The sequence below is a fragment of the Bacillus rossius genome, chromosome 1, assembly GCF_032445375.1.
Source record: "Bacillus rossius redtenbacheri isolate Brsri chromosome 1, Brsri_v3, whole genome shotgun sequence".
NCBI classification, from domain to species: Eukaryota; Metazoa; Arthropoda; class Insecta; order Phasmatodea; family Bacillidae; genus Bacillus; species Bacillus rossius.
The window spans coordinates 154,607,156-154,620,823 of NC_086330.1; the positions used below are offsets into that span (position 1 = coordinate 154,607,156).

The 13,668-nt window shown below is 35.0% G+C and overlaps 2 protein-coding genes across 5 annotated transcripts in view; one reads left to right on the top strand and one right to left on the bottom strand.

The window, feature by feature from the left end:
- LOC134546314 (uncharacterized protein F21D5.5) overlaps positions 1–13,668 on the top strand; it is a 72,499-nt gene that overhangs the window by 57,445 nt on the left and 1,386 nt on the right. For 2 of the 3 annotated variants that reach the window (XM_063389051.1, XM_063389047.1), the window contains exon 8: positions 1,045–8,005. The exons of the other annotated variant lie outside the window; for it this stretch is intronic. The gene's annotated coding sequence lies outside the window, so the exon portion shown is untranslated. Of the gene's footprint in view, positions 1–1,044; positions 8,006–13,668 lie in introns of those variants that run through there. 3 annotated transcript variants of the gene reach the window in all.
- Positions 7,926–13,668, bottom strand: part of LOC134546316 (uncharacterized) — a 159,020-nt gene continuing 153,277 nt past the window's right edge. For both annotated transcript variants that reach the window (XM_063389052.1, XM_063389054.1), the window contains 4 exons: positions 11,768–11,917; positions 10,552–10,680; positions 9,529–9,720; positions 7,926–8,305 (listed from right to left, as the gene is read on the bottom strand). In XM_063389052.1, coding sequence (XP_063245122.1) covers positions 8,202–8,305; positions 9,529–9,720; positions 10,552–10,680; positions 11,768–11,917 — 575 coding nt within the window. In that variant the 3' untranslated portion in view covers positions 7,926–8,201. The remainder of the gene's footprint in view (positions 8,306–9,528; positions 9,721–10,551; positions 10,681–11,767; positions 11,918–13,668) is intronic.

A 13,668-nucleotide genomic window follows, 5' to 3' on the forward strand; every position in this document is an offset into this window, starting at 1 on the left:
TGTCAAAAATCTGACAACTTAAAATTATGGTATTAAAATTTTAATATTTCTGGTTTCATTAATTCTTTGAAACTTACATTTTTTATTTGACATCTAAGAGATGGTAATAAATGGGTCAAAAGTGGATGAGTACATAATATGGTGAAAAGTAAATGGTACATGGTGAAAAGTACTTTGTTGTGTCTGGAACAGATGTGGACAAGAGTTTACAGTCCAATCGTCCACTTGGGAATTAACAGTTTGTGATTGCAGTGGGACAAAAGTACAGCCATATATTAGTGATTGACAGTTTTATGTGCACTGTGCAGAAATCTTTCTTAGAAATTGGTACACAAAATACAGTATTTCACCAATAAAAGTTATTTTGTTTAGTATTATATCTCTCCACTGGTGATAAGAATTTACATTCAAGCAACCTCCATAGCATGCAATGATGCTGCTATCAAGCAGCAGTGATGATAAACACAGTTCACCTCTGCTAAATAAATGTGTGTCAACTTAAGTTTCCTTTGTTAATTTAAGTTCCTGCACATTCAGAGTTAAGTTTTATGTTTCTTTATACATAAAAGCATACATTTGAAAGTAAAAACCAAAATTGACACATCAAATCATGCAGTGTTTGAAAACAATGGAAGATACATGGCAATATGAGTTACATTGACAACAGAAGTGATGGAAGGACATATTATTGTGCATTACTTTTCCTACAGAACTGTTAAAATTTAAGTTATATGAGACACATTACGTTTATAATGTCACATGAAATAAGGGTTTCAGAAACCAGCATATAATGGTATAAACATACATTTTATAATAAAATTGTAACAAGAGTATTACCGTGTTGTATCACATAATTGTTGCACTTGTGTAATTGTTACACTGTTGTTTTAGGGCATCAAAATGGGGGGGGGGGGGGGGGGGGGTAATTCTCGTTTAAAAGTTGCTTGATGTTTTTGGTCCCGCTGCTTTGTGTAGGTAGTAAACATGACCTGCATTCTAAAAATGAGTGACATAAATTTCGATCAACGGTGTGCGCATTTTCAGAGGGAAGACAGTTGATTGAAGATGAACCACCAAGCGAAAGGCCTTCATCAAGAACCAGTGAAAATGTTGACAGAATCCAAAATCTTGTATGTTCAGATCATTAGTTGATGGTCAGAATGATTGGGGAAGAGTTGAATTTGACTTACACCTCCATTCATCAGAATTTAACCAACAAATTGGGAATGAGAAAAATCTGTGCAAAAATGGTTCCAATAAACCTTTGGCAGGACCCTAAGAACATTGGGAGGGAAAGGTGCCTTGACTTTTTGGAGTTGAGTGAAAATGATCACCTTTTTCTGGAACTTGTCATAACCGGTGACAAGTCTTGGGGTATTTGAATACGACCCAAAAACCAAGCGCCAGAGCATGGAATGGCACACTTTAAAAAGCAAGAATGAGCGAGTCAAATATCAAATCCATGCTTTTATAATGGCCCCATTTATCATAGGCGTGTTAATAAATCAATAAAATTTCATAAAACATCTGTCTCATCTGGTTATCAGATGAGTGAAGGTGGATCTCCTCTAATATAATTATTTTGTTTTTCTTGTAGACAATACAGATAATGTCCAAATTTGAATTCAGAAACCTTTTATCTTTCATTACTTTTTTTGTGTTGGAAATATGTTTTGTAATACGCCCATTTACTTAATATTATTTTATGTTTTATTATAATTGTATAATATATCAATTGATTAATGCTATGTTTTAAGTAAGATTTAAGATAAGTGTATCAATTCAAACTATGCACTATGCATGGCCTAGCAGAACTCCTTTGTCAAGGGATTTCCTGCTGGCCTGTGCTTGAGGGCTGTGGAACCACCTCACCTAATGGTCAGATGGGTTGACTGTCCAATAGGGAAACAGTATTCAAGGTCAAATGAATATTAATTTTACAACTATTTCTAAATAATTGACAAATTTTGTTACAGCACACCAATGTAAATTATACAAAAATTCAAAATTATCGTAATAAAACTCTGACCACAAACACGTAATTTGGCTGCGGGGGCAGAGCCTAGAATAGTCTAAGAGCGCTGGTTGGTGGACCGCAAGAGTCCGGGGGCACCGAACAGGCCTCCTTGAGGGGCAATGTGCGAAGAGAAAAAAAAAGGTAGTCTTGATCTAGCGTCTAAGGCAGATTAACGTGTCCGATCTTCGAAAGGTCCTGGCACAGTTCGATATTTAAGAGTTCTGGGGCCTGAAGCGTAAACGCCGGTCCCAGGAAATTTTATCTATTAAGGGCACGGTATAGCCGATGATTAAAATATAAGCAAGCCAGATACTCAGACAGAATAACAAATGTATATAAAACCGAGCCATAGCAACCAAGTTACATGAGAGGCCATTTAAAATACAATTTTTTTTATTACATCTGACCTCAACCAGTCGTGTTTACCTAGTACTAGCCGGAGCAAAGGACAGACGGCGTTCGTCATAGGGCGGGTTACAGATTATTCTAATAGTAGGCTATTTGCCTAAATAGGTAGTTTTCTAAAATGATATATTATACGGTGTGTTTTCTTATGTACATAAAAGTTTATTAAAAAATTTATTAATCAGTTGACCAGAATTGGTAATTTACATTGTGCATGTTAGTATAGTGGCTGTTTAAAATTTATACCTAAATGAAAACAAATATCTCCCATTGCTTTCTGTGCAGCAGTGGACAAACATTTTTACAAATTCCTTGTTATATTATTTAATTATGGAAGAGCCTTGCTGTTAGTAATCACAAGTTGTAATAAATTTTCAATTGAGATAATATTGTTGATTTCTGAACAAAAGCATCTGGCTAAATATACAGTATACAAAAATTAAAATGCTGTTTGAAGACTTCTATAGACTGTATTCTCAATATTAGGGATTCAATACCAAAAGGCCAGTTGACATGTATATATTATGAGAAAATATAATGGCCTTATTTATATAACTCAGATTTGTATTTAGATGGCAATTTCCATTTAAAAAAAAAACATGTAATACAACTATAAAACTTTGTAGCAATAGGCAAGGTAAGTAGTCACTAAAAATGCCTGTATTAAAAAATATACAAATGTTTGGAAATTCCACAGCAAAACTGGGATTCCAAACAAGTTGTTGATCAACAACATATTTCTTCATGGATTTTTTTTATTCGAAGATATACTTATTTTTTTAGATCGGTTTTGATCACCATATATGATAATTAACTGTGTGTTCCCTTCCACAGAGTATTTTAATGTTAAAGGTACTTTATCATTAAAAATTAGTACACATTTAGTACTAAATGTGACAAGATACAACGTTTGAGCCATGCACCATTTCTTTTGTAGTAAGTAAACTGTTACGAATGCAATTTAGATCACGTACAATCTCAAAGAGAACAGTTTGCGATAAGAGTTTAATTTGATTTTACATAACGGTGTTATGGTAACCACTCAGTGCTCATAAATTGAGTCAAAAAGAGGTTTGGGATAGAATACACGACCCATGTCGCATGAGAGCGACATCATTTATTTGGAATATAATTTTGACTCAACACTATGTTTGTATGTGTGTATTTTAAAAATCCACTACCTTAATCATATATACCTAGTAGTTTTTAGATTTCCAATTTCATTTATACTAACTGCATACAAATCAACGGAACAATAAATACATTATCATTTATATGTACGTATATAAGTTTAGGAATACTATACGTGAGAAAACAAAATTACCATACATATTTGTCGATTTTAACTGTCGTTGGCCATAGGCTGAGATACGGTCACCACAATCGCTGCAGGAAGCCAGGTATTCATTCTTGGCAAAGGACGTGCGTTTCTTCAAGGTCAGGGCTCGCTGACGTTACCTCTTGGCTGTGACACGTCACCCGAGGCTAGCCCGTGGAGTTGACAACACTGGTAGCTGATCCCTTCCCTTCGCCCAGCACGGCTCGGTATACGGCCCGGGTGCGACAGAGAGGGGAACTACAGATTGTGACTGCGATAAGACACACTTCCAGCCTCCAGTGCCTGTAGAGCAGCCTCCGCTACCTAGCGGTATTCGGGTGACTGCATTAGCCTTCCAGCGCCCTTAAGTTAATATGTGCTGAAAAGTCTTAAGTGAAAACATTATTTAAATAATTTAATTAATTATACATGCTAATGTGTCCTAGACAAACAGCAAAGTGTATGTATGTGTATATATTTATTTATTACCATATATGGACGGCTTTTATATAAATGGAACCAAGCGCCATTCAGTCACAACTGAGAAAAGACTGTTCAAAGTATCCATATGTCAAAAAAATAATGAAACATCTACATAAAAAAATCAATGTAAAATATTTTAACAGGTATAATAAGCTGCTTTATTATTATGCACAACATTGTGAATTCTCTTCCTATCATAGTTTAATCAGTAAAAATGGATGTTGGTTCTCTTTGAATAAAATAAAGTAGAGTTTCTTTAAAAAGAACCAAGTATAATGGAACATGAATGCCATGGTCACGTTGTCAAAAAAACAAATAATACACCATTTTAAATACCTTAATACCCATCGTTCAGTAATTGCCCATTGCAAATCTACATAATCAGTCTTAAAACAATCTGGCAAGTGTTCTTCATGTATCGGATATAAGCTTTGTGTTAAAAATGCCAGATACCCTGAAAGAATAACTTATACCATATGAGATGACAAATAAATCACAAAAATGTTTTTAAAAGTCAGTTGGTTATGAGAAACTTTTACTTACACATTTCAGCATAAAACACAAAGCAATTTATTATTAATCTTCCATTGTGAAGTCTGCGTTATTCCCAAAGCCATCTATGTCATCTTAAACCTCTGTACTCGATTGAAATTTCTGATAAAAATGCCATACTCCTTGAGGTATAAGATGACGAATAGATTTAATACCCTTAAGCTTTTCCTTACTTATAGGCTTTCCTTCAGGCCACAGGGAAATTAATTTAGATGATTGAAATCCATCTGAGGGTCTCCCTCGTCGCTTGTTTTTGTTAATGTTAACATCAATGAAAGTTTCTTGAGAATGGCTGGTCTTCATCTGAAGAACTTGTGGTTTACATCCCTCCAATTTAATTTGACGAAGTGTGAGCCAGTTAATTTTATTTCCTTCTGTGTCAATCTTCCTGTTGGTGATCTCTTTCTCTATTTCACTGGTCCCTTTAAAGTCGTCATTCTGCATTTGTGTCACAACAAATTTTCTCTTTTTACGGCATCCTTCCATTACCTTTATGTAGTCCTCCAAAGTATATAGAAGCTGTTGTTTTAGGGCAGATTCCACATCGCCAAAATCAGAATTATTCGGGAGGTGTGACCTGAAACTAAATACTTAAGTGTCACAGAATTCAGTGAGTTTGGATCACCAAACAATGTGTTCATCATTAGTACCATTTTGATATTCCTATCCTGGCCCCCACACGAGTCAGACCACAAAATGATGTCTGTGACATTCCTTCCGACATGAGTAACAATATGCTTTCGCAAGCTGGAACCCACTTCTTGGGCATCTCTTCCGGCAGTGCCTTGTACCCATCCCTTGTTGGGATTCTAGGCAGAGGCAATGTTTTCTCCATGTCATAACATAACATTTCCACATTTTCACATTCCTTTGCAGTCTTAAGCTCACGATTCATTGCATCTCTTGCTTCTTCAGCTTCTGACTGATGCACATTTAACTCATTCATAATTGTTTTCTTTTCAATGTTGTTGCAGTTTTGCATTGCTGCATGAAATCTGTCACATGCATTGCATGTATCTTTTTTCAGCTTTTTCCGTTTGATATTAAAATCTCTGTGAAGTATCATTCTGTTGCAACTAAAACTTACTGCTCCATTTCCTTCATTTTTCTCTCTGTATAATTAATACATTTTTGATTCTGTAAGTTCTGTAGATAGGTATTGTGTATCACCACTCACTCGCCGACAGTAGTGTGATTTATACCTACAAAACTTGTTGATGTGATCCTTAATTTTTTGAATTTCAACGGGAGAAATTCGAGGCACACCTTTTCTTTGAGTTTCTCTCTTGTCAGTTACACAATCGGAGCGAAATTTGTTCAGTGATGTGTTGACTCGTTTTGTTGATACTCCCAAGGCATGAGTAAACATTTCTCTGCAGACATTCACTTTGTCCAGTTCGTATTTTCTAGTGTATTGTCGTTTGTTAGATGATGACCTCTTTCTTTTAACATTTACCTCTTGAATATGTGCAGCAATGAAAGCAGTCTGGCAATCATAAAATCCTAAATCCCAAAATTAATTTTTTTTCTAGAATCAATATTAACATTGTCTTTGCATCGTTTGGGGTAGTTGCAATTAAAATCATTGAATTTCTTGGGACTAAAGTAAGTACCTTTAACTACGAAATGAGGTTTGATGCTGTCTTTTAGATTTTTCCGTGACTGGCATGTTTGACTTACATGCTTTCGTTTTCTCATCTTTTTAGGTCTACCTCCTTTCTTATTTTGAGTCGTTTGCCCATCTAACTTTTCAGGTACATTACTATTATTTTTATTCTCTTCCTCTATGTCTTTGGTCTCTCTATGTTCACCTTCATTGCCTGAATCTAAATGTGGAGTGTAGTCTGGATCTTGAACACTATCATCCCAGTCTTCATCATCATTTGTATGATCCTTTTGACAATATACATCATGATCTTGTTAAAAAAAAAAAACACACACAATAACAAATCTAATATTAACTTACAGAATTTTGTACCCTCAAGTATTTCAAAATCTACATTGAATTAAAAACAAATTGAATCCAGCAGCTGTTTGATTTCACAATATTATCACTGTTGAATCACCATAATATCACGTGGTTCTTTTTAAATCAAGAAAGAAAATACACATTAAATATTCTTTAAACAGAACCAACCGCCAAATGTCACTTGGTTCAGTTTAAATAAAAGTAGAAAACCTCTATGCAAAATGGTTGTTGGTTCAAGTGCTCACAAATAGCAGCACAGTCTAGATATCACTTGGGTCTATTTTTTTAAAGAATTTAGCGTGTTTCATGCATTCAGTTATGGGTATATCTCAAAAATGTAAAAAATGGCGCTTGGTTCTTTTTATATAAAAGCCGTCCATATATAAGGTAAGTTGGGTAACAAAGTCTATACTTGAAGGGTTGTTTCATTCTAAGTGTAAGAGAATATAAGTTTTGAGCAATGATTTTCAAAACTATCAAAATATATGTAGCTGTATTGTCACATTTTATAAAGGCTATTTTAACCCAATTTTGCTATTAAAAAAAGGCATTAAAAAAATAGTTAAAATAGCATTTATAGCGAGGTGATAATTTTTCCGGCCGCTACGAATAAACTACATTTGATAGCCTGCACACTTCAATGGTTTGCATGCATTACTATGATTGTTATAAGTATTGTTCCACCGTATGTTCAATTCACAGTTTTCGTTATCAATTAAGTTTATACAAAATTTGTTTTTGTTGAAGGACTAATTATGTAGTTTTGTTTGGCATGCTTTTGTATACTCTTTCAATTAAACGTACATAATTCCTATGCAACAGTTTCATTATGAAAAAACTAATCTCGAGAAAAATGATTCTCTTGCATAAAAATCGCACCCTACTTTTCAAACTTGGTTTTAGCATAAAATGTGTGACTTAAGCGATAAATAACATTTTCATCCAAAGTTTTTTTTAGTATTGTGTCCATAATTTAAACCAAATACTAGTTAATAACTTTCACATTTTGGCAGTTTTGTGTAGTGATATTAGCAAATAACTTATGGATATTAAATTAAAAAACATAATTGTGTGTGTTAAGGACAGCAAAGAAACTAGTATTTGAAATTAAATTAGATATGGGCAATGGCTGAAACTTAAAATTTAAATTTTGACATTTCGCTGCTACATGTTAAATTTTTTTTTTCTGAATGAAATTTTGTATCAAATGAGGAAATACTTGGAAGGTTTGTTATCTATTTTAATACATTTTTATTTCATTTTCATTTTTACATGTATATAGCCATACACATTTTGCTAGTTTATGATATTTATAACATAAGTTATGTATCAAAATATCTATATTGCTTGCTAGTAATGTCTTTCCATTGGTAACAAAGTGATATTTATATTTTAGTCTTAAGTGCAAGTCATATGTCTAAAATTTTTATAAATGTATAAAAATTATGACCATCTTCTTAAACTTGAGTAGCATTCACCAAGTAACTGGTCCTTCTGGTTGCCTCAGTTGTAGCCTTCCAGTTGTGGCGTTCTTGCTTGTGCGTCTCGCTCTGAGAACGATCTGAAATCAAATGGCTTGTCAGTTTAAGTCTCTAAACACATCAAGCATTATGATTGTGTTATTTTACATGCTGTCTCCTTCCCCTTGCCCTACCAGTTGTACCATCATGCAGCACATAATTTTAGTTGAAGAAAGAATGGTAGTAAATTAATTAAGAGTTATATATCAGACTTTAAAAGTCTCTCTCTCTCTCTCTCTGTGTGTGTCTGTGTGTGGGTGTGTGCGTGGGTGTGGGTGGGTGGGTGTGATATTGTCAGAAGAGTAGCCACCCTGTTCACTATCTGACTGTGAAAGGTCTTTAATCTGGCATTCTGTACTCCGGCAGCAATTGAGCAGCTCAAGTTTCAGTTTTACTGAGTGGACTCCTGTTGCTGCTGCTGTTGTCCTTGCCCAGCGACGTAACTAGACTAGTTTTCACCCAGAGCAAGAACTAATCTCACCACCCCCCCCCCCCCTTTTTTTATTAACTAACTAAACCATAACCTTTACCAACACTACGTCATATTGCCGCTATTTCAAATAGTTTTGATTCAACTTAAATGGTAAATAAATACATACATATATACATCGCAAGTTGGATAGTCCACGAAAAATACCAGTTTTTAAATATATGACCATATTCATCATGAATTTTTCAATACAAATAATTCACTTCATCTGTTCCGACATTTTTGTTTTTTTCTAACACTACAATATTCAAGTAAATATCTATCGTATATATTACTGCTCTACTTACTTTAGCTCCCCCCTCCAAGCCCCTTATGCCTACCTCCAGGTAAGTCTTGCCCCTGGCCACCAGGTCGCATTACTGAATTTTTAGTTTGTTCAGAGTTTATCATTATTACTATTTTTTTTTTATTTCAGTGTGTTTCTTTGTTTTTTCCTACAGATTAATTTGTGTTATGCATTTTTTGAAGAAGATAAATGCTCTTCTGTATTTTTTTCTGATAAAGTAGTTTATTGATAGTACTTGTTTCAATACCACTGTAGTCTATATTAATTTTTGTGGTATTTCCATTAAAACTATATTGACATTCCCAACTTCATCATGGCCAGGTACTGAACATGGGGGAATTAGAAAGACATTTGAGTGTATTAGTTTATAATTTATAATTTATAATATTAATTAGTAGGTGAAACTGATTGAGGATTGTTCAGTAATAGCATAGGGTGGGCTGGTAAGTTCATAGGTTCGATACGTGGGCAGATGATTAATGGCTAACCTCTGTATCGGGACACTTGCGGAGCGTCGCTCATGACGGAGTATCGGTCCGCAGCCATCTTGGAGGGGTTGAAGAGGTGCGTGCTCCGGAAAGAGCCGACGGGTGTGAGGACCGGCCGAGTGCTGCAGAAGGACGGTGTAGCCGTACCGCCGCCGCCTCCATAGCGGTGTCGCTCCCGGTCGTCGTTCGGAGCTTGCACCAGAACAAGTCACCAAATGTACTCAGTCTGTGTAGCCTTTAAGGTGACATGTGCAACCATACAGAGACACACTCCCTCATGGGTAAGCTGCATTATCTAATTTACATTTCCCATGGGTGATTAAGGGCCATTCATTGTTGAGAAAAGGTCTAATAATTAGACCTGTGAATAGGTATTTGAATTTTCAAATATGAATTGTTTATGATGTATCAGTTTTTGAATTATCTTTTGAATACTAACACTTCAAAATAATATAAATTCCATGTCGTCATCCCACCCCGTATATTTGACAGTATACCACGTAACTTTGTAGCATATCAGTGTTCGCTGTTGAGGTCAATTTATTTGTGCAACATATAGTATATCAAATTTATATGGTTTAATGGAACCACTTAATTTAAAACTTGCAAGCATTCAAAGTTATTTCGCTACTGTTTCTTGAAAATTATGTGGTCCAATCCAAAAAAAACTGATTATTTTTTACATTTTAAACTTAAAAACAAACTATTTTTTTTAACAAAATTTCACTTTTTTTAGTAAAATGTTTAGTAAAATTTAGCAAAAATTTCCTCGATCAATATGTGGAGTAGTAGCACCTTCTGAAAATTAAGGCGACTAATAACTGAAGTGAAATGATGATTTGGTTAGCTGCATAAAAACACATTATTACCTATATTATTATTATTATTTTGAGAATTTAAAAGAATTTTGATTACGATTTTACATAATAATATTGCTTAAAGGCATGCACTATATACAACATTATTTTATGCACAACTTCTCTGCTTGATATAGCTCAAACTCATTATTATCTAAATTGTTACCTGCAGACATGAAGAACACATCACTGTTGAGGCGGTAGCTGGTTGGTCGTCCCCTGAAGGACGGGGGAACGGAAGGAGGAGGGGTATCCATCTGCACATCGTAGCTGTTGATGTCTATATCCGTCAGCACTACACATACAAAGCATGATCTGTTATAAACTATTTAGTGATGCAAGTCAGTTTGTGTGTCATATTCAAAGTAATCTTATTTTGGTGGCTTTGATGATGGATGGTCTGCATACTTACTAATCATGACAAAAATTTATCTATGCCTGATGTTGGACTAACTACAACTGTATGGACGTAAGTATGTTCCATAGGTTTTAAATGTAATGTGCTTGATGCCAGCAGTCAACTGAACATTTTTTCATGATTTCACAGTAGTGTAGTGAAGATCACTGATCACTGGTGAGGAATATTGGACTGTCATAGATTCTCCTATAGAAACTTTTACAACTTAAACAAAAATATGACACTGTAAAATACTATGAACTTATGTGACAATAATATTTAAATTCAGACAACATCAGTATCTTTAAAAACTGTTAAATCACATGCATTTATTACCCAACTTCAATTATTTGCACAGTTTTGGGTTTAAAAGTTTATTATTATTTTACTATCCCAAGAATACAATATATAATGAATGCAGTATCAGATGTTCATGCAATGATTATGATGCCCTTAGCCTGTCGAAGCTCTGTTGACAAACTCAACACAACACACAGCACTATTCTGAAAAATGCATAAGCATTTGATTGGTTTGCTAAATGTGACAACTAAAAACCAGCCTTATGTTGTTACAAACAAGCAGGGTGGATATAAAGAGTCCTGGCTGTAAAATGTGCTCTTAACCATCCATATCTTCTTTCAGAAAAATGTAAAGCAAGATTAAGTTTTTCACTCTATGCTTGAACCACTGGCATATTTGCTGATAAATATGTACAAATTATTAATTAATAATTATGTTTTTATTTTCTGATTTGAAACACACACTTCATTCAACACAATAATATAACACTAATGAGTAATAATAATGCATTATGTGTCATCCATTGTTCAGACGTTCACTCCTGCAGTAGAGTGGTTTCTCCAAAGTTCAGCCATGTTCCTCTACAACATGTTCTATCACTATTGCTGTTTTAAGCTGCTGACACAACACACAACAGTAGGAGTAAAGCAGCGATAGGTGCTTGCTGGTGCAGTGGGAACTCACGGGAAAGTCTCTGCTCGTGATTGGCAGGCCTCCTGCGGAGCCACTGACTCTCCTCGTGGGAACTATCTCGGTCACAGTCCCGGCTGGACCTCCTGGAGTCTCCGTCGTGGTTCAGATCTGGAACCGAGTCTGCGAGGTTCTGGAGGCCAGCTGAAAACACCATCAAAGATCACACGTGCTGCACTTAACTTGCTGCTTTTCAACTAACAGAAGCTCACTTGCACAAACGTCACTCGAGGAAAAGGAATGTACTGCTCTGTTTCGTAAACCTACAGAGTTTTTGCCTAGATTCTTCATACCTGACTGCAGGCAGGCTTTTGTGAGTTGCGTACTACTTTAATAAAATGGGTTGTGCCAGTCAGTGTTTAACTATGTTAAAACATTTTGTCCGGGCCTTATTTTGTGAACAAGCTTTGTCATGTTTACATCATTCACTTTGTTACAACTAAGATGTATGTCATCTTAACAAAAAAAAAATTTAAGCATGCACGCACAAACACTTGCATTACCTTTCAGGTGTATTTGGGGAATTCATTAAAAAAATTTCTCATATGATAAAAGGATGGAGGGTCCAGATAAAATCTCTTCAGGGCAACTAGCCATTACAGTATATAAATAACTAATGAGAGCTACTATTGTACATAAACCTACAGTAACCTTATTAGTAAAAATGCACTTTGTGTATTTTTATGCCTAAGTTTATAAATGCTTAAAAAATTTTAACTTTTCATTGGCCATCACTGCTAACATGTCATGCTCGCAAGGTTACAGTTATGGTTTGATCCCACCCTCTGGAATTAATCTGAGCTGATACCAAGTTTTCTCTTGGAAGTCGCATCGCCATAAGCAAGCTTTTGTGCACAACTATGCAATGTATAACCATCCCTTCACCTATGGTTCAGGGTACAGATGTTTTTAAAGGTGGAAAACGCTGTGGATGTGTCAATGAGCAAACATATTAACGTATTTCAGGGTCCCCGCACTTTCCTAGTCAAACCACTTGCCATCAAAAGCCATAGTTTTTATCTTCTTCTTACATCAAAACCAAGAAGAATACACAGTATAATGTATTGTCATTATGGAATTTCACGAAGGACCAGAACTGATGTGTTCTTTTTGCATGTAAAGGTGTGTGCACAGAATAATGACATGTTGAGAACAGTTGACACACTTACTGACAATCTCTCTGTCCACAGCCTTGGAAACTTTCACTTGTGCCAGACACAAACGAAATGACATACTTGTGTGCGGTTTCCAGCGATGGTTGACAGATACAAGATACTGGCACGTAATTGTATTGTGGAAAGCATAAAAGCAGCCTAAATATTCAAAATCTTTTACTGTGTGCCCTTAAAAAATCATTGGGAAGCTTCATGTGCTGAACAAATATATAGTATTGAAAAATTTCTTTTTTAGTAATACGAATGTTGCACATCAGTTTGAAATTCATTCAAAGCTTAAAAACTGTACAGTATGGCAAACTTTACATAAAATATACTAGGGAAAAAACATTTAAGGATGATCTGGCAAGTAGAATAGAAAGGTACAAAAATTTAACAACGCTAAATAGCTAAGAAGATCCTATGCTGGTTTAATGAGTGGATTGGTAGGCATAGGTTTAGCTGGTCCTTAGACTTTTGCAATATTTGGAATTTTATTCCTTACCTTATTAATCAAAATTAACATTTCCATGGGCCTAGCATTTGGTGTTCATGTAATGCTGTGGAGTTGTCATGGATATAAATGTATTATAGTGTCAGTTATGACAAAGAAATACTTTACTTTATTCTGCTGTCAACTGGACTATAAGCACATCACATGTACAAAATTGCTAGGGACAAGATTGTAAGGTGAATTGTGATAAAACCGAAATAACACCGCAAAGCTTGCCAATACCACAT